Raw genomic sequence first — 17684 nt, 5'->3', positions numbered from 1 at the left:
TTGATGTAAATTGAACAAATTTTGGTTTTGCTTTTTGACTCTTCAAATAGTTCAGGATTATTAAATTTATTTGGTTTCAAGTTTGCCAATGAAAATTTTTTATAGTAAATTTGACTATAATCAATTGTTTCGCAAAATTCAAAAGTAAAACAAGCAGAATCTGTATTGCATTTGGAAGCACATAGTTCTAGTGATAAATGGTCAAAGGTTCCAACAATAGATTCTTTCATATCATCTTTCAATGCAAGTCCAACTTTATGTTCATAAGCAAGTTCAGATTTTTCTGTGAAACCAAAAAAATTGAATAATTAGTAAAGTTAACTTAAATTCACTTTCTTCATTTGTCGAATCTGGTTAAGATACTAGAGATAGTGAAATTAACACTATTAAGGCTATGACACCAACTTTTAGGTGTTATTAACTGTTGAGACAACTTTTGCAACCTTATTGGTAACTGTAGCTTTTCACATGAAAAGGTAGCAACATTTACAAGTTAAGATAAGAGTTGGAAAAAGAAAAGGAAAATGGTAACTCTTTTTCTTGTTCACTAATTTTTAAGCTTCAACTTTAGTATATGTTGACCAGAATTTTTACCATATTGTAGTCAGATTTGCTGAATTATAGCTCAGAGAGCTTTAACCTTTACTGCAAATGAAAGTGTTGTATCTAAACAAACAAATGAAGAAGTCAAGAATGCATTTGAAACTTTAGATTGCTAAAGCAATAAGAAAACATAATTAAGCTAAACATGAAAAGTAAGTCTTAGGTTGTTCTTGTTTGTCGGTGCTTTTTTGGGATTCGTTGGAACATTTGGTTAAACAAAAGTTAAACAAATGCGTAAATGCTTCAGGAGCCAACATAAGTTTTACTTGGACAAAACAAGTGAATAAACAAGCTGAGAATATCAATTAAACTTTCATGCTTTTATGACAAGAAATTGATTATCGTTATGAATCATCGTTCCAATTAATTATGAAAACAATCAAAAATATATGAAGTTTATATCTTGTTATTAAAATCTAGATGTGAAAATATATTGTTCTTTCGATCAAAGTCAACGTGTGATATGATAAAATGTATTGATACGTTACGGTTATTAAGTGCATGCTTAGTTTATCATAAGCGTATTATATTATTACAATAAATCCGGGAACTTTAGAGATCCGTGTTTCCTTGATTAATTTTTTGATACAAATTTAACTCAGGTAATCAACTTTGGCAATCAATTCACACAACATTGTAATGTTATTCGATTCTTTATTTATTTCGAGTTCTCGTTTTGTGCAAATTTTTAAGAAAATATATTAATAACAACATATAAAATAAATTCTGAGAAGTTACGGATTTGACCTTTTTAGATGATTAGGTGAGTTTAGTCTACATTTTTCGGTTCTTAATCAATATTTATGCAACTAGTTTATTAGAGGCATAAAAAGCAGATAGCTTCTGTGAAGAGTACGATGGAAAATCATTTGATAAATTTTTCAGTGAAATGGAATTAATTAACTCAATTTTCAGTTGAAAGACTAAATACTAAGACTACTGAAGGAGGCGATTGTTCAAATTACCATCACCAGAGCACCATTTATTGTTATTAATCAATTTCTTTTTCGCCTTTTCGCAATTCAATTAGCCAAAGTATCTGAAAAGTACCAAAAGACTAGCAACAAAATCGTATCAGATGTGCTTTACACTGAAATGAATTTAAATTTTGAACAATGTGCATCATTATGTCATGGATGGTGACACTGGATGTAAATCATTTAATTATTGTCCTAAAAGTAAAACAAAAAGTTCGTGTTCATTGACTCAATTTTCAGTTAAAACTTTTAACTTTTCAACTTTTAAACCAGTTTAATCCAAGAAAAATTATTTGACGTGCTGGATCGCCCGTGATATCTGTTCAATTTCAATCAGAATAAGAACACTTGCGAATCCAGAGTAATCATTCACTTAGAACTAGTTGAAATTTTTAATTAATTAAAATGATAAGTTGTGTTCAACTATCGCTATCTACACAAATAACTATCCAATGTTTTTTGAGTGGTAAACAGTCATTTACAATTGCAATTTACCAACGTTTCTTCGTTAGTAAATTGTGGTATTTTATGCCCTCTTCAAGCTTTAAATAATTGCTTAACAATTTTATTTGCTTTAATTTTTATTCGATTTCAATAGATAATGAAAATTGCAAAAGCATTTCTAGAAAAAGTATCTAGAAAAATTTTCTGTAAATTGATTCAACAAGAATTTAAATTGCCAAAAAAATAACTCGATTGTTTTTGTAGCAGTATTGTAATACTCAGTATTGTATTTGTCGTCCCTGTAAAACTTCAAATTTCGAATCTCATTGGATAACGATTTTAAACGATCAACGATATTCATATCCACTCGGTCTGAACGTCCTAAGGACTCTTCACATACACGAACCATCTCAATGTCACCAATATAAGCGTCCATCAAATGTTGAAGTTCCTCTTCAGCAAAACTGGAGCCTGAATTCACACTGACGTAATCCAAATTAGGAACTTGCATGATATGGAACACATCCATTATAATGTCCACGATATGCGAGTAATTTTCTAAAACGATTTGAGTGTCATTAATATTTGAATCCATTGATTGCAACAGTAATTGTAACGATTGATCAGTAGTATTTAAAAAAATTTTTGCGTCTTTTCCAATTGATTCTCCTCCATATAAAGTCCTAACTTGATCAATTCGTCGATTTACCAATGATGATATCAATAGCTGCGGTATATTTTCATGAGAATATAGACCTTTAATGAATTCCGACTCGCGCAATGTTGAGCATAATGACACATTGATCGCAGCAACTAAATTGAAATTAAAATCAAAATTGAAATTATTAAAAGAAATTGGAAACCGAGCAAAAATTAGCAACTTACGTAAAAAGATGAGTCCAATCATAGTTTTCATTTTGGTAATAGTTTTAAATCAGTTAGTCAATGTTAAACTATAAAATCAATACAAGCTGAATTGATTCAGAACAATGAGAAAAACTTTAATGAATTGAACTGATTTGAGCTCGTCTTTATATCTACCTGATTTTTTCAATCATAGAATTGATCAACAATTTATCGCTACATACATCATTGTTGCTTTGTTTTTTATTTCAACTTTAAAACCACTCAAATAACATTTAATCAGTTCATGATTAGATTGTATCGACCCAAGTAACATTTAATCAGTTTTGAATAATGTTAAGTAGATTATAGCGTTTTTTTCTGTTTGTTATTTCTCACCTTTAACCATTTCTAATGCGTAAAATCGAATCATGATTCACAGCCCATGATTATTTGGTTGATTTCAATTCAAACAATAATCAAGTTGTGATTGAATTGAATGCAACGATATGATTAAATGATAATCCACAATGCTTTAAACATTTGAAATAGTGTCAAAGTAGTCGATAACACAGGCCATAATCTCATGATTTACTAGCAAATCAATCCAAGTCAGATCCATGGATCACCATTAGAATCACGAGTTATAATCATTAATTGTTGCTCATTGCCATGACCTTTATTAATGCCATCCAGCAAATTTAATACACCGCGAATATATGTCTGTGCTATTATCAGGGGTTTTCATAATGTTTTAATAAGGCATGAAAAATAAGTTTGAGTAACTTTCTGAACAGTTCATCTCTATCTTGGATAATCAAGGGACAACAATTTATTGGAGGTATGACTGCTAGAACTTTACAAAAGAGTTTACCAGTTTACCCATTGTAAATACAATTAGCAAGTGAATTAAAAGGTTAAAAGGGCTTTAGCGAATGCACTTTCTTTTGTTGCATTTTGTCAACAAGACATAATTTTATTATTTAATAGCATTTAATAATCCCAATAAGCCACCGAGAAATAATAACAACAAAATTATTCCAAAGGCACCTGATCCACTTGTTCCTTTAGTTAACTCAATCAAACTGGATTCTTTGCTTTTCTTTCCATTTGATTCCCTTTCAACTCGTAATTTGAACAATCGCCTCCTTCAGTGGTCTTAGTATTTGAACTTTTAACTGAAAATTGAGTTAATGAACACGAACTTTCTGTTTTACTTTTAGGAAAATAATTAAATGATTTACATCCAGTGTCACCATCCATGACATAATGATGCACATTGTTCGAAATTTAAATTCATTTCAGTGTGAATCACATCTGATACGATTTTGTTGCCAGTCTTTTGGTACTTTTCAGATACTTTGGCTAATTGAATTGCGAAAAGGCGAAAAAGAAATTGATTAATAACAATAAATGGTGCTCTGGTGATGGTAATTTGAACAATCGCCTCCTTCAGTAGTCTTAGTATTTAGTCTTTCAACTGAAAATTGAGTTAATTAATTCCATTTCACTGAAAAATTTATCAAATGATTTTCCATCGTACTCTTCACAGAAGCTATCTGCTTTTTATGCCTCTAATAAACTAGTTGCATAAATATTGATTAAGAACCGAAAAATGTAGACTAAACTCACCTAATCATCTAAAAAGGTCAAATCCGTAACTTCTCAGAATTTATTTTATATGTTGTTATTAATATATTTTCTTAAAAATTTGCACAAAACGAGAACTCGAAATAAATAAAGAATCGAATAACATTACAATGTTGTGTGAATTGATTGCCAAAGTTGATTACCTGAGTTAAATTTGTATCAAAAAATTAATCAAGGAAACACGGATCTCTAAAGTTCCCGGATTTATTGTAATAATATAATAATACGCTTATGATAAACTAAGCATGCACTTAATAACCGTAACGTATCAATACATTTTATCATATCACACGTTGACTTTGATCGAAAGAACAATATATTTTCACATCTAGATTTTAATAACAAGATATAAACTTCATATATTTTTGATTGTTTTCATAATTAATTGGAACGATGATTCATAACGATGATTCACAACGATAATCAATTTCTTGTCATAAAAGCATGAAAGTTGAATTGATATTCTCAGCTTGTTTATTCACTTGTTTTGTCCAAGTAAAACTTATGTTGGCTCCTGAAGCATTTACGCATTTGTTTAACTTTTGTTTAACCAAATGTTCCAACGAATCCCAAAAAAGCACCGACAAACAAGAACAACCTAAGACTTACTTTTCATGTTTAGCTTAATTATGTTTTCTTATTGCTTTAGCAATCTAAAGTTTCAAATGCATTCTTGACTTCTTCATTTGTTTGTTTAGATACAACACTTTCATGTGCAGTAAAGGCTAAAGCTCTCTGACAAGGAAGGTGGCCAAACGCTACACCAGTTTTCAATTTTTTTTGACCGCAAAATGTTCTAATGGGTCAGATATGAACCTGTGTCAAGCCTTTCGTTTCGCAAATGCCCCGTTCAAAAGTTACAGGGGGCAAAAGTATCAATTTTTGCATAGGTTAAGCCTATTGAATGCAATGTACATCCATTAAGAAATATTAAAAACCAGATTTTGCCATTTCACCATAGATCTACATTACTTGCATTAAGCACATAAACCTATGGAAAAACAACTTTGACACCCTGTAACTTTTAAACGGGGTATTTGCGAAACGAAGTAAATGACAATTTTTCATAAGTCAACATGCTCTATCGATTAGTCCAAAAATCATTCAATTGTTTGGGAACCTTCCCTTGTAAGATATCTTTAATAATTTCCAATTTACTCTTAACTCTAACGTCAACTGTCATCATCACACAGGCCATAATCTCATGATTCACTAGCAAATGAATCCAAGTCAGATCCATGGATCACCATTAGAATCACGAGTTATAATCATTAATTGTTGCTCATTGCCATGACCTTTATTAATGCCATCCAGCAAATTTAATACACCGCGAATATATGTCTATGCTATTATCAGGGGTTTTCATAATGTTTTGATAAGGCGTGAAAAATAAGTTTGACAAGGGGTCGGCATGAAGTGGTAATCGAGTTTCCTAATGAAATATATATTTTTAGATAGCCCATCAGGGGTACATAAAAAGTGAAAAATAGTAGGTGCCCGTTTTTTGATTAACGAAAGTTATTGGCACTTTCATGGCGAACCCAAGCATATCTCTATGTATGTCGTAAAATATTTTAAATTTTGTTTTCATTAAGAAACTTCAGCATAATGAACTTTTTGATCAATTGCTTGGTTCAATCTTTGAAAATCAACTAATAAAAGTTAAGCAAAAATGGTTAATCAATCGAACTTTGAGCTCTCAATTGTTTATTCATTGACTTATCTCTAAACTTTACGAAAAGCCCCATTCTATTTATGTTGGAAAACGCCTTGTTGACATGATTTTGTTTTTCTGATCATTTAGTTGATTGTTTATTATTTTACTAGAGTTTGGTAGTTTTGCTTGTTGCTGATTAAAAAATGTGCTTCATTTTTGAGTAATGATAAAAACTGAGATTTTTAATTTACATTCGGTCTTTTTGTATGAACTAAGTCACGTAGTTTTATGCCTCAAATTCACCAAAACGTCAAATCTTAACTGAAATTGAAACTCGTTTGAATGACTTTTGAATCTACGGAATGCATTTTTTCAATTAGAAAAAAGCTTTTATTTTTTCGATTTTTCTATCATGAAGTCAATTCTTTCATTGGAAATTTGATTATTTTGAATGTAGATTGACAATATTATACTTACAACTTGTTAGGGAAAAGAGATTTGAGATCAGATTTTGATTTGCAGCAGCCTCAAGTTCAAAGCCAAAAGTCAAACTTTTGTAACTTTTGTTTATATTGCATTGAAGAGGATGTATTATTGTTATTAATACAAGTGGAACCCCCGATCATGACTGATCGTAATTTTTTCACTGAAATACAATAAATTCAATCCATATTTAAAGATTCAAATTCTTGATGAAAAAATATCGTCAATGAGAAAAACTAAAAAATAAAATAAAATCTGGTTATACAGCTAAACAGAATGCAATCTTACTGTACAGTTAAGGTACTACAGGGCATTTCAGCTAATTTTACCGATGTTAATTGGCTATATCTTTGCCCCATAGTGACCTTGAGGTTAGATATTTTGTTTATAGAAATTTCGGAGATACTCAATTGTCATATTGCAAGGTCAAGGTCATTCAAGGTCATTTGTCGGAAATCTTTCCTATTGTGTTTAGTGGTGAAAATAAAGTCAAATCATAAATTTTGATAATAATTTGATAACGAGAAATGTAATGAAAGTGTAATGAAATTTTGAATTGCGATATCTCACGAAGCGCTTGTGACAGAATGATGAAATTCGTTCAGTATGATAATTTGACCTTGAAAATTATGATTTGACTTTATTTTCACCACTAAACACAATAGGAAAGATTTCCGACAAATGACCTTGAATGACCTTGACCTTGCAATATGACAATTGAGTATCCGAAATTTCTATAAACAAAATATCTAACCTCAAGGTCACTATGGGGCAAAGATATAGCCAATTAACATCGGTAAAATTAGCTGAAATGCCCTGTATATTTTTCACTTAACTCTTTACTCGAAAGACGGTTTTACTTACAACTTTGTTATCCTTCTAAACCAACAATAATATATTGATGCAGCATAGTGCAACTCATTAATCAGCAGAAAAATTTATTGAATTGATTGCGGATAAAGGTTTTAATCGATATAAGACAAAATGTGTTAATCAAAGATTAAACATTAATCTTTGGTGTTAAAAGTGTTGTTGTTTTCGAAAAATTATTTACCAATTAAATATAATCGAAAGAATAATCTTAGGCGTTTATTGATAGTAAATAAATTATAAAGATCCTTTCAATTAACATTCGCATCATTTACAAACGTTCAACATCAAAAGTAAATTGAAATTGCAACAGTTGCTCAAGTCTCAACATGTCATCTTCACTACAGAATGAAAGATACAAAATGCTGTTTATATTATCAATTATCTTAATTTCAACAATTAAAACAGGTAAGAAAAAGATATTCATTAATTGACTGTAACATAAACTCAATCCATTTCTATTTCAACTACTAAATACACGAATACAGCAAGTGCTACAGATTTGGTTAACTTACCATTAAGCATACCTAGCAAAAGCGTTGACATTAACGCTACTTTAACCGATTCCGTAAGTTTAACCAATTGTCATTATTCCAACTCTTAATATTTTGCGTCTCTCTTGTCAGAATGCTGGTACTAAATATTTCATTCAAGAATCAATATCAGCTTCTGGTGAATCCATTAGGGGCAAAATCATGATCTCAGGTGAAAAGGATTCCTACAACATCTATTATAATACTGCTCCTAGTTTTAACAAGATCCGCCTGGTTATTCATGGTAAGAGTTTAACAATAAATTGATGAAATTATAAAATATTAATATACAATATGTATATATAATAATGAATAACTTTCTTTATTATGATTCGATTGGTGAGAAAATTGTCTGTCGAGAAATAAGATTATATTCACTCATGATATTTGCTATGAAATTATCTTAATGAGAATTCCAACTTTTTCATGATTTAAAGACACAAGTTGTATACCATTCACTTTCAAAAACAATTGGGATCAAATTTTACCTGGAATCAAAAGACCTGTGCTCAATCTGATTCTCTTAATGGGACCTTCAATTTTATACCGACTTGACCATTTCTCACTTGTTTGGGTAAGTATTTCAATAACATTATGAGAATATTTTAGTCAATATCATTTGTTGGACAACAGAAATCAGTTGAAGATAAAAACATAAGAGGAACCATGATGAAGGGTGCAACAACTGAAATAAATGAAAGATTGACAATCACTTATTATTACAAAAGTGAGTAGAAATTGATTGATTAGATGAGCCAATTCAAACCATTCTCATGCGTTTTCATTTACAAAAACTAGAGCATTTTGATGACGATTCTGGAATCAAAAATCCAAGTCGAATTGAATTCAGTGGTTATGATCCTTATTCAAGTTCACCCATTTACGACGAGAATCTTGTATTAGGTTGAGTAAAAATAAATGTCCGATTTTAGCATCCTGATTGTTAATCAATATCCTAACAATCAACCCATAGGATGAACATAATGAGAATTAGCGGGAAATATTGCTGCAGTATTGCGGATCATTAGATAGTTTTGTTTTAGTAAATTGTAATTCATTTAGTTAGTGTTTTTAAGGTCAAAATGCAGCCAAATTCGGCAGAAATTCGGTTTGTTTTGTTGAATAGATTTAAAAATGGCGATAATGCCACTCAGGCCTATCGATATTTGTGTTTTTCTTACGGTAGTGAAGTGCTAAGTGAACGGCAGTGCCGCAGGTGGTTTTTAAAATTTCGAAGCGGCAATTTTGAGGTCAAAGATAGTCCAGGTCGGGGACGGAAAATGACCTTAAATCTTGAACGATTACAGGAAATCGTTCAAGATAATCCACGTCAAACAACGCGGGAACTTGCCGTCATATTGGACTGCTGCCAGAAATCCATATGTAATGGCCTCAAACGCTTAGGACTTAAGTGCAAGAGAGGAACATGGATACCTCATAAATTGAGTTTGTCAAACAAAAAGCAAAGATTGGAAATTTGTGAGTTTTTGCTTAGCCGAAATTCGGCTGACCCATTTCTCGATCGGCTCATTACATGCGATGAGAAATGGGTCCTTTACGATAATGTTCATTGTGGCAAACAGTGGCTAGCTCCAGGTCAAGCCCCTATCCCCACTGCCCGATCAGGTTTGCACCCAAAAAAGGTGCTAATCAGCGTTTTTTGGGACTTCCGTGGCATTGTCCACTTCGAGTTGCTCCCCGAAGGTCAAGCAATCAATGCTGCCACCTATTGTGAACAGCTTGACCGATTAAATTCAAAATTAAAAAACGAAAGACCATCATTGGTTCATCGAAAAGGTGTCATTTTTCACCAAGATAATGCTCGCCCTCATACTGCTACTTTGACCTCAAAAAAAATTAAGGACGAGCTCAAATGGGAATTACTTCCCCACCCTCCCTATAGTCCCGATATTGCTCCATCTGATTATCACCTTTTTAGATCTATGGAACATTATCTTCGTAATAAAAATTTCGATAATCGGGACGCCCTCTATAATGGCCTCAAAACATTTTTCGAGTCTAAAGACTCCAATTTTTATAAAAGAGGAATTTATAACCTTATTAATCGATGGAAAAGACTGATTGATGCTGGTGGTGAATACAGCTTTTGATTGTAATCATTCATTGAATCTGAATTGACGATTAAAAAAGACTCTTAAAACGGACATTTATTTTTACTCAACCTAATACTTGATATTTACCTTCAAAATGAGAACTATTATGATCAACTTGCGAATGAAGTTAGTGTAAGTATTTCACTTTTCCTTTGTATTATTCGGACTAATAATCGTTAGTTCACAATGCAACAATATTTTGAACTTTTGTTGAAGTAATTTCAAATATTGAAGAGTTAAAAGATTTTATCATTTACACATTTTGACTCTTAACTTTTGTTTAGCCTTTACCTGGAATTGGATGTCCATATTACTTGTCCACAAGCGAGCCTTTATTCCCACGAATGCAAATTAATTATGTACATTACACTATGTACGAGTACATTAAGGGTTCAACTACTTCTCGAACATTCAGTGAGGTTAGTTTGTTTGGTAAAGTATTAGGGGTATCAAAAAGTTCTGTCGTATTTTTCACTAATGATTTAGCTTCGATTTTAAATTAGTTCTGATTATTCAATTGAGTCAATAATTTCAGGGATACAAGAGCATTAGTATAAGTGCATGTTGGCCATTTTTTAACTCGATCGGAGTTAATTAACTATAATTAATTAGCTAATCAATATGTACTAATTTAAGGACAAATTTAAAGGAGTCAGGACATCTTAATAATTTTGATGAAAAAATCAGAATCAAAATCAAAAATTAACATCAATCGGAAGCTTAAGGTCCATATTATTACTGTGCGAAATTTAACTTTTCTAACTATCACCATTATTTAATTAAATTATTAAGAGCAAAAATTTGTTTAACATATAATTGCCATAGAAAGGACTTTTGCAAATTTTTTTGAATTTTGTTGCAAATCCTATTCAAAAATCCCATAGAAAATGGCTAAAAAAATGAGTTTTTTCGAACTATCCATTTGAATAATTAAATAATGGTAATGATGAAGATATTCAAATTTTGCTCAGTAATAATATGGACCTTAAACTTCCGATTGATCTTAATTTTTGATTTTGATTCTGATTTTTTCATCAAAATTATTAAGATGTCCTGACTCCTTTAAATTTGTCCTTAAATTAGTACATATTGATTAGCTAATTAATTGTAATTAATTAACTCCGATCGACTCACAAAACGGCCAACATGCACTTATACTAATGCTCTTGTATCCCTGAAATTATTGTCGCAATTGAATAAGCTTAACTTATTCAAAACCGAAGTAAAAGTCACTTGTAAAAAATACGACAGAACTTTCTGATACCCCTAATATTTCACATTTTATAATACATTCATTTTCATTCCATTTTCAGATTCACGCATCAAGAAGGACTAAGTTATTACGAGTAAAAGCAACTCTTCTTGGTGTAACAACTGAAGCTATTTATGATTATAACCTCGGAGTTTCTTACCTCTTTGGAGAGGGTAGTTCCTGTAGAGCATTGTCTACAGATTTAAATTCACCTGGAGTCAGTTCTGATGGTCAATTCAGTTTGACAAATCTTTTCCTTCTTGATTTTCCTGCCAAATACAGATATTTGTATCTTGGAAAGCTTAACTTAGTAAGTAACCAGCTGATCATTTATCGATGAAATTTCATCAATAATCTGCTTAAAACATATTTGTTAAATGTTAAATGCAATAAAAAGTGATTACTGCACCGACCCTTAATAACATTTACGGTTAATTGCGATCTGTAAAGGAAAATGGAAAATCATGAAATGTGTTGCCGAAAAAAATTTGACAATTTTTCTGAAATACTTTTTTGAAATTTTCCTAGGAACATCGATCTGGATTTCCAGTAGACGTATGGGAAACAATCAGATTTAATGTTAACATAAATGGAAAAAAGGCCGACAAAGCTGTCATTACGCATTATTTTGCTGCATCGGTAAGTTTATCATGATTACGTTAAACTTTACAAACATGAAATAACTATATCAACATAAAGTAAAGCTCGTTTGAGGCGCTGTGAGAATAGTGAACTGAAAAGGACGAAATCTTCTCAATAACAAAGGGTTATGATTTTTAAACAAACTAAAATTAAGTGTCTTTCAAGTAAAGAGTAGTGTTTTTCGATATTTTTTCTGGTATGGATCGAAAGTAGTAGCGACCACTCCTGAAGTCAGTGGGTCTTAGAGCCAAATAACATGGCTGAATGGCTCGGAATCCATTCCCCTAGTGGCCATGTTATGCCTGGCTCCAACGAGTCATAAGTCTAGACAATGTGAGGAATAGGTAGATGCAATTTTATTTAAGCATTTATTTATTTGAAAATTATATTGATTATTTTGATTAAGGGTTAAACCCTGCTTCGTTTAAGTGACTGGCCCTGCTAAAATTGAGGAAAATTCCCGCTCAAAATTTTAATTTTTTTCGATCGGAAGGACCGACATTTTTAAGGAAAGTATCGATTATATCGATAGATACTAGTATAGAAAATATCAATAAAAAAATCGGAAAAATCGCTCCGTTTCCAGGCTTACATACCGAATTTTTTAATTATTCTTGACAATAGATGACAGAAATGTCGAAATTTGAGGTCAGTTCTCTTTGTGAACAATCCCAACCGTCATCGATTTTTTGAAACGGGCAGATTCGCGCTCCGTCATTTTGCTCGGTTGTTCGGCCAAAATTCTCATGATTTGATAATTTTTTTCATTCCTAACTCTTCTACCAATTCAATAGACTGCTCCTAATTTGATTTCATGAGCCCTCAGTTGCTTACTGCATTCACACATTACTTAGTTTGGGATGATCACCAGAAATATCAACTTTGAGATTTCGACGTTAACTTAAACTTAACACCATTTGAATTGAGTAACAAAGGGAAACTAACCTGAAAATTATATCTAATTGAAGATTATTAAATTTCCGTTAAAACAAGTCTAATTTGGTAACAATATGTCATGACTGTCAATCGCATGCAAATTCAAAGTTCTTACTTCCATTCTTTACCAGTCATACCTTAATTAAAAATTTTCTATGGTCGTAGGTTTTTGATAAAATGCGCTTTCAAGGTGAGAACTTTCAAGGCTTGATCTTCATTTTGTTCAGTTGCAGAATCAAATTTTACATTAATTTTTAGTTTTTCTAATTGACGATGGTTTTCATCAAGAATCCGGTTCTCAAATGTGGGTTGAAAGCATCTTACTCACAAGGGAGGTCCACGAAGTTTAGATAGAAACTTTAGTAAAAGTGCGTATACTCAGCTAATAAATTCCCTTTTTTATCTATTCGACGGGCATTCTATCAAATGAGCTATAAAACATTGAAATCTGTGGATATCACTTCGTGGACTTCCCTTGTCAGTAAAAAGAAATTTTTGATCAGATATGATCGCTGCAATTTCTAGATATTTTATCATTATTATACAATTGTAATACAAATAACTGTTATTAAAGTCTCTCTCTTAAGTTTCATCCCTCATATTTGAACGAGAAGAGAAATAGAAAGCGCTTGTAAAAGCCGTAGGCTGGTAGACAGCCGATCACTGTACAAAAAATATAAAACTGATGTAAATGTAGTGAAAATAGTGCAAATAAGGTTATTATAAGATAACTTAAACATATGATTGACTTGTGTAACTTCATTTTTTATTTCTCATTCAATTTGTTCTCACTCATATTAATAATAATTTGTGTTAAAATATTCAATCAAAATGTCTTTTAGCAAAACAGTGCTATATTTCGTGACTATACACTTGTCAGTACCAAAATTTCCATCTATAAATTGGATCCATCGGTAAGTATTCCTTTAAATGATTATGATGCAAATGAGATAATATATGTTTTTTACATATTTTTTGTCTTTTGCTAGAAAAAAACTTACACACTGACGGATGGAATCACAAGAGATTACATGAACTTTGAAAAGGTTGGATCTGAAGATGAACTTCATGATATTTTTACATTAAGAGAGTGTAAATACTTAATTAGTGATAAAACATTAACCCTCGGCTTCAAAATACAAACCAAAGGTATGCTTTAGTCAATATTTAACTGAGCTGTGACTCACAGCATGTGAGCTTGTGTTACTGCAATGAGGTTGATCAAGACCACATCTTTAAATAAAGTTCAGTGAGATGTTGCAGATTTTCAGTTTTTGCCTAGTGTTAGCCACAGATTTGACAATTTAATTTATCTGATTTATTAACAATCAATGTAAAATGTATGAATAATATAAATAATTGATCTTAACTACTGATAATTTTCTTTTCCACTTCCAGATGACAATCTATCTACAAAAATCGCGGAAAGTCGTGTTTACGAGTTGAAACAAAACTTCATGTTATTTGCTATTCCATTCGAAAAAATCAGTCCACTTCGTGTCGATACCGTTCAATATAATTTCAATGACGCACAACTTGAAATAGAGGTGACATTCCTGGATGCACCTAATTTGCAATGTAATTATAATTTGACAATTTAGTTAAATTGCTGAATTTTTTTCTTTTTCAGACATTTTCAAACCTAAAACTGTGTCTGTAAGTGCAGATACGTTTAAAAAGATGAAAACAATCAAAACAAACACTGAATATGAATGTCGGGACAAACTAGCAAAATATCAAGATAATATCAAGTATATATCTCGAAACCTAGTTATTTTTATTTTATTGAAAACTAATAATTTTGTTTTTCTTTCAACATTCAGTGTAATAATTTATAGAACATCAGATTCTTCCTGTGGATATTTGACTAATGTTGAGGATCTCAAGGAAGATACGAAAACTGGACAACCATGCAACGTCTATCACTTTCCTTTACACAATTTGCATCGCATTGACCAAGAATTACCACTCGATCAAATTCACACTGCTTTTCTGCAAAACGTAGGAGAAAGTTACTTCTTATTAAGTTTGAGCAATAAACATGAATATAAAGGTAAGTACTCCTCGACCTTTAGCCATACAGGTGCAATATTTCCACTTTTGAATGCTTAACTTATAAATTATAGTTATATTAACTTCGAAAAATTAAGTACATTTGGCAATGTATTGATGGATATTTTTAAATCTAAAAAAATCTTATTGTGAAAATAGTCATACAATCTTTATATTAAGACTATTATTATTTTATAAGTTAGTCAAATAAAAAGTACCGATTCTCCCAATTAAATAGATCTAGTTTGGACTGTGTGGTTCAAAAGTGGGAATATTTCACTCGAAATCTAGAGCCTAAATTTGATCAAAAACTCTTCTTTAACCTTTTCTTTCAAGTCGGTAATCATAAATTAATTGATGTCATTGATAAAACGAAAAACCAAGTTACTTCGAGAAATTCTTACATAAACACAATTAAAGTTTGTGCAAAATTGAATAGCAATGATCAAAATACAGTGACTGTACCAGCTGTAAAAACTTTGGCTGATTGTTATCGATCTTGTCATGATTCAGAGCAACTTAAATGCAATACATTCTCATTCTGTTCAAATGGTGACTGTAGAGTCAGCAGCTTATTGTCTGAAGATTCTCATAATGATTCGCACGTTGAGCAAGACAAATCATGTTCTATCCACGCTTTGAATGTTCTCAATGATTATTCAAAAGTACCTCATAGGAAATTCAAAACACAAACTTCGGTCGCAGTCGAAAAAAGTCTTTATTCTTGTGCAGAATCTTGTCATGCTTCACCCGAATGTTTTTCCTTCCAATGGTGTGATTATCAATGTAGTTATGGTGGTGTTTATACAGATGCAGCCACTAAATATGATGGCGAATGCAGTGTGTTTCTTCGTAAGTGTTCATGAATACGAGTACCATTTATTGTTATTAATCAATTTCCTTTTCGCCTTTTCGCAATTCAATTAGCCAAAGTATCTGAAAAGTACCAAAAAACGGGCAACAAGATCGTATCAGATGTGCTTTACACTGAAATGAATTTAAATTTCGAACAATGTGCATCATTATGTCATGGATGGTCCGATGGTGGCACTGGATGTAAATCATTTAATTATTGTCCTAAAAGCTTGAAAGAAAGTTCGTGTTCATTGGCTCAATTTTCAGTTAAAAGTTCAAATACTAAGACCACTGAAGGAGGCGATTGTTCAAATTATGAATTGAAAGGGGAATTTAATGGAAAGAATAGCAAAGAATCCAGTTCGACTGAGGTGATGAAAGGAACAAGTGGATCAGGTGCTTTCGGAATAATTATGCTGTTCTTGTTTGTCGGTGCTTTATTGGGATTCGCTGCACCATTTGGTTATACAAAAGTTAAACAAGTGCTTAATGCTTCAGAAACCAATGAAAATTTCAATTGGACAAGGCAATTAGATGAACAAGGTACTGATGAGAAGTTTTAAATCTCCGTGTCAACCTTATCACTGATTTTTAGAAGAACAATGGTAAACTTTTGCTTCGTTCTTTTATGACTAATTTTGTGTCAATTATCAAATAATAAATTTATATCTTGTTTACAAAATGCAACAAAAGAAAGAGCATTCGTTAAAGCCCTTTTAAAACACTTGCTAATTGTATTGACAATGGGTAAACTTGAGAGGTATAAATTCATAATCTTTTATCAGAGTTTTCGTCGTGTTTTTTTACAGTAAATTTTTATTATAATTTACAACGAAAATTATTTTTGTGAAAACATGTTTCTAGCAAGAAAATCTCTATTTTGATTCTCGAATGGTTTTCCTAGAAAGAGTTTCTTTTTTATCGAATTCATTTGTAAAGTTCTGGTAGTGATACCTCCAATAAATTGTTGTCCCTTGATTGCTCAAAGATAGAGATGAACTGTTCAGAAAGTTACTCAAACTTATTTTTCACGCCTTATTAAAACATTATGAAAACCATAGACAGACATATATTTGCGGTGTATTAAATTTGCTGGATGACATTAATAAAGGTCATGGCAATGAGCAACAATTAATGATTATAACTCGTGATTCTAATGGTGATCCATGGATCTGACTTTGATATATTTGCTAGTAAATCATGAGATTATGGGCTGTGTGATGATGACAGTTGACGTTAGAGTTAAGAGTAAAGTGGATATAATTAAAGATATCTTACAAGGGAAGGTTCCCAAACGCTACAATTATAATTGAATGATTTTTGGACTAATCGATAGAGCATGTTGACTTATGAAAAATTGTCATTTACTTCGTTTCGCAAATGCCCCGTTTAAAAGTTACAGGGTGTCAAGATGACCAGAATTTTTACCATATTGTAGTCAGATTTGCTGAATTATAGCTCAGAGAGCTTTAACCTTTACTGCAAATGAAAGTGTGTATCTAAACAGACAAATGAAGAAGTCAAGAATGAATTTGAAACTTTAGATTGCTAAAGCAATTAGAAAACATAATTAAGCTAAACATGAAAAGTAAGTCTTAGGTTGTTCTTGATTGTTGGTGCTTTTTTGGGATTCGTTGGGACATTTGGTTAAACAAAAGTTAAACAAATGCGTAAATGCTTCAGGAGCCAACATAAGTTTCACTTGGACAAAAAAAGTGAATAAACAAGCTGAGAATATCAATTAAACTTTCATGCTTCTATGACAAGAAATTG

The 17684-nt window shown here is 31.4% G+C and overlaps 3 protein-coding genes and 1 pseudogene across 3 annotated transcripts; 3 read left to right on the top strand and 1 right to left on the bottom strand.

The window, feature by feature from the left end:
* Positions 1–2143: 2143 nt before the first annotated feature.
* Positions 2144–3068, bottom strand: LOC107370966 (uncharacterized). Its single transcript, XM_015938916.3, has 2 exons — positions 2910–3068; positions 2144–2837 (listed from the first exon to the last, which is right to left on the bottom strand). Exons 1-2 carry the CDS (start codon positions 2938–2940, stop codon positions 2203–2205), a joined length of 666 nt encoding a protein of 221 aa, XP_015794402.2. The 5' UTR covers positions 2941–3068; the 3' UTR covers positions 2144–2202.
* Positions 3069–7695: 4627 nt separating this feature from the next.
* LOC149093178 (uncharacterized) lies at positions 7696–8968 on the top strand. The gene is made up of 6 exons (XM_089268842.1): positions 7696–7935; positions 8016–8095; positions 8154–8304; positions 8498–8634; positions 8694–8787; positions 8859–8968. Exons 1-6 carry the CDS (start codon positions 7857–7859, stop codon positions 8966–8968), a joined length of 651 nt encoding a protein of 216 aa, XP_089124968.1. The 5' UTR covers positions 7696–7856.
* On the top strand, positions 8964–10220 carry LOC149093177 (histone-lysine N-methyltransferase SETMAR pseudogene; annotated as a pseudogene).
* Positions 10221–10246: 26 nt separating this feature from the next.
* Positions 10247–16925, top strand: LOC107370943 (uncharacterized). Its single transcript, XM_015938900.3, has 11 exons — positions 10247–10306; positions 10459–10593; positions 11488–11736; positions 11955–12065; positions 13847–13918; positions 13994–14153; positions 14403–14582; positions 14635–14755; positions 14828–15057; positions 15393–15908; positions 15984–16925. The coding sequence occupies exons 2-11, from the start codon at positions 10519–10521 to the stop codon at positions 16472–16474; spliced, it is 2205 nt and encodes a 734-aa protein (XP_015794386.2). The 5' UTR covers positions 10247–10306; positions 10459–10518; the 3' UTR covers positions 16475–16925.
* Positions 16926–17684: the final 759 nt, after the last annotated feature.

The sequence above is a fragment of the Tetranychus urticae genome, chromosome 3, assembly GCF_039701765.1.
Source record: "Tetranychus urticae isolate SD_2017Ah chromosome 3, NJAU_TeUrti_SD_1.0, whole genome shotgun sequence".
NCBI classification, from domain to species: domain Eukaryota; kingdom Metazoa; phylum Arthropoda; class Arachnida; order Trombidiformes; family Tetranychidae; genus Tetranychus; species Tetranychus urticae.
The sequence above is the reverse complement of the archived record's forward strand: the minus strand, read 5'-3'. Positions and strand labels throughout refer to the sequence as shown.

Coding starts and splice junctions, on each gene's coding strand:
- LOC107370966 (XM_015938916.3), bottom strand. CDS start 2,940: ATGAAAACTATGATTGGACTCATCTTTTTAC. Junction 2,838..2,909: donor GATTGGACTCATCTTTTTAC/GTAAGTTGCTAA, acceptor ATTTCAATTTAG/TTGCTGCGATCAATGTGTCA.
- LOC149093178 (XM_089268842.1), top strand. CDS start 7,857: ATGTCATCTTCACTACAGAATGAAAGATACAAAATGCTGTTTATATTA. Junction 8,096..8,153: donor ACGCTACTTTAACCGATTCC/GTAAGTTTAACC, acceptor CTCTCTTGTCAG/AATGCTGGTACTAAATATTT. Junction 8,635..8,693: donor ACCATTTCTCACTTGTTTGG/GTAAGTATTTCA, acceptor GTTGGACAACAG/AAATCAGTTGAAGATAAAAA.
- LOC107370943 (XM_015938900.3), top strand. CDS start 10,519: ATGCAAATTAATTATGTACATTACACTATGTACGAGTACATTAAGGGT. Junction 13,919..13,993: donor TCTATAAATTGGATCCATCG/GTAAGTATTCCT, acceptor GTCTTTTGCTAG/AAAAAAACTTACACACTGAC. Junction 14,583..14,634: donor GGATGCACCTAATTTGCAAT/GTAATTATAATT, acceptor TTTCTTTTTCAG/ACATTTTCAAACCTAAAACT.